Source organism: Ursus americanus, chromosome 23, assembly GCF_024610735.1.
Source record: "Ursus americanus isolate L20-20 chromosome 23, mUrsAme1.1.p, whole genome shotgun sequence".
Classification (NCBI taxonomy): domain Eukaryota; kingdom Metazoa; phylum Chordata; class Mammalia; order Carnivora; family Ursidae; genus Ursus; species Ursus americanus.
Window position 1 is genome coordinate 19888456 of NC_142149.1, and position 2510 is coordinate 19890965.

The following is a 2510-nucleotide window of genomic DNA, read 5'->3' on the forward strand; positions in this document are numbered from 1 at the left end:
ATGGCTCTTTTCAGTTTATTGCATGAAGGAGTTACACTAGTCCAAGTTAAAAGCAGACCCCAAATGGTTACATTATACAAGCTGTGAGGTTTTTAAACTTGTGACAAGGGACAGAAGGGAAATTCTACTCATTGCAAGGAAATCCTCACTTAAGCTTCAGTGAGCCAAAAGCACTTAAAACCCATGAACCTTCAGCTGGTCGTCCTTAGCCAGTCCAATCTGCAAAGAAAAAAGGACAAAGTTATAATAAGGGATGTGAAAGGTGTTCAAGTCCCCATTTCCGATGGCAACAACTTTGTCTGCTTGCTTCTACACCGGGCAAGAAAAGTCCAAGAGCCAAGGCTTTGACCACTATGAGCCCATGGTTCTTAACTCAGGGTATGCAGTTAAGAAGCAATGATGTAAGAGGATTTCAGCACTTAGGAGCAGCCAGCCAGACATCCTGTTTATTTCAGTGTGTGTGTGCAATTTACAATGGCATCTTTAGAGTAAGTCCATGTACAGGGCATCTAGCTGGCTCAGTTGTGGAGCATACAACTCTCCACCCTGGGGTTTTGAGTTCAGACCCCACGTTGGGTCTAACCAGAGGTTACTTAAGTAACATCTTAGGGGGTAAAAAAAAGTAGATCCACGTGAACAGTGACTTAAGACAGACAATCCTTTAAAAAAAAGAAAGAAATGCTAGCGTACGGATTCCAAAACTCAACTGTTGTTTTGCTTAGCTTTACAAAACAAACTTCTATGTCCCCGAAAAGCCTGAACAGACTAGGCAGGATCTGACAGTGGCCAGGATAGAGGCACAAATGGATTATGAAGAAGTGACTGAACTCACCTCTACCAGGAACTGGCATATGTTCTTGCGCTGGTCACCCTGTAGCTGAATTACTTCTCCATATTCTGGATGCTCAATTACAGTACCATTGCAGGCAAATTTCTGTAAGCACCAATTAAGCAAAATAAAATTAGGCCAAGCAACAGTCCCAGTACACTAACAATCCCTAATGAGAGGCAATACAAATCAGCACACCCCCACCTGAGCAAGTTAAACGTGATTTCCCTACAACTTCATTGAAGACCTACCTTCTTAAACGCCTTCACTAGTTTCTTTTTATCGTAATCATCAGCGATCCCTTGGACAGTAGTAAGGGTCTTCCTGCCGTTTCTCTGTTGAATTCTTATATGGATATAATCCTCAGTGCCAGCAGGAAGCAGATCATCACCCTTACTTGCATCAGCAAAGGGGTCTGGGAAGAAACATCAGGCTCGTTTAGAGCTGCGGGGGCTCAGGTGCCACTGCCACCCTCCCAACGGATCTTTTTGCATGCGCGGAAACTAATACTGAAATCTCCAGGGCTTAGGTCACATCACATCTGTCCTTGCTGGCTGTCCGCGAACGGGTCAGTCCGGGACGGCCAGCTTCCCCGGCGCTGGGGACAGCCTGGGCCTCCTACCCCAGGCCCGCCCTCAGAAGCCGATCACGTGCCGGGGGAGCCTGGGCTGGCAGGCCGTGCCCCACCCGGCTGATGCAACAGGCCGGAACCCGACCTCCAAGGCGGGGCCAAGCTTCCCGCCCCATTGGCGCGAACGTTTGTCACTTAGGGCTGGCGCCGCCTCTTACTCCCGGGTCCGTGACAACCGCGGTGACGTAACGGACGTGACGCAGGGGTGGCGGGAGGGGGCGGGTGTGGCCCAAGGCGGCCCGGGAGCCATTAGTAAATGCGCCACCCGAGAGGCCGGGCCCGCCCAAGGGCTGCCTCCCTGCCCGCTCCTTCCGGTCGCGCTTTAAGAGCCGATCCCAGGGTCCGGGTCGAGGCCCCGCTTCCTGCGAGCCCGGACACCTTCCCTCAGTCTAAGTTTACGAAAGCCCGGAGCACCTTGCACGTTTCCGGGCCCTGTCTCCGGACCTGGAGCGATTCGCCCCCCCACCCAGGCCTTTCTCCCCACGGGACCTTTCCGCAGCTTACCGAAAGAGTGGAGGTTCTGGATAGCGGACATACGATACGATTCCTTTTCCTCGGTGGAAACGGCCTGCGGAAGGCGGCGGCGGGAGAAGGCGGGCGGGGGGGACGGAGCGTCGGGAAGCGAGGGGGCTCAAGGGGGAGGCTGCTGAGTCCTCGGCGGCGGCTCAGTGACTGGGGCGGAGGGGCGGTGCCTGTATTCACTTATATAGCCGCCCCTGTGACGCCAGCGCGCTGCCCTCACGTCCCGGCCCCACCCACGGCGTCGTGGCCTCCGCGCCCTGGCGCCGCCGCTTCTGATTGGTCCGGGGGCGGTGAGGCGGGACGGCGCTTGCGCAGGAACTCTGCGCTGCAGGAGGGCGTCCTCTGGATTCCGGGAGAGGTGGAAGGAGGAGGGAAAGGTTGGTCCGTCTAGGCGCCTGCGCGGTGCAGGAGGAAGGTGTCAGGGTGGCGCTGAAAACTGGCGGAGGTCTTGGGAGCGCCTTGCCTCTTATGTTCTGTGGCACATTCCACCTTTTTGATGCTATTGCAGCCCTCCCTGCTTGGAAAAGA

The 2510-nt window shown here is 54.7% G+C and overlaps 1 protein-coding gene across 1 annotated transcript; it reads right to left on the reverse strand.

The window, feature by feature from the left end:
- EIF1 (eukaryotic translation initiation factor 1) lies at positions 1-2139 on the reverse strand. Its single transcript, XM_045781704.1, has 4 exons — positions 1965-2139; positions 1081-1244; positions 833-934; positions 1-219 (listed from the first exon to the last, which is right to left on the reverse strand). Exons 1-4 carry the CDS (start codon positions 1993-1995, stop codon positions 175-177), a joined length of 342 nt encoding a protein of 113 aa, XP_045637660.1. The 5' UTR covers positions 1996-2139; the 3' UTR covers positions 1-174.
- Positions 2140-2510: the final 371 nt, after the last annotated feature.

What these genes read in the sequence shown, in the direction of transcription:
- EIF1 (XM_045781704.1), bottom strand. Translation starts at nt 1,995, where the DNA reads ATGTCCGCTATCCAGAACCTCCACTCTTTCG. An exon ending in CCAGAACCTCCACTCTTTCG is followed by an intron (nt 1,245 to 1,964) that starts GTAAGCTGCGGA and finishes GTTTCTTCCCAG; the next exon opens with ACCCCTTTGCTGATGCAAGT. An exon ending in TATGCCAGTTCCTGGTAGAG is followed by an intron (nt 220 to 832) that starts GTGAGTTCAGTC and finishes TTTTCTTTGCAG; the next exon opens with ATTGGACTGGCTAAGGACGA.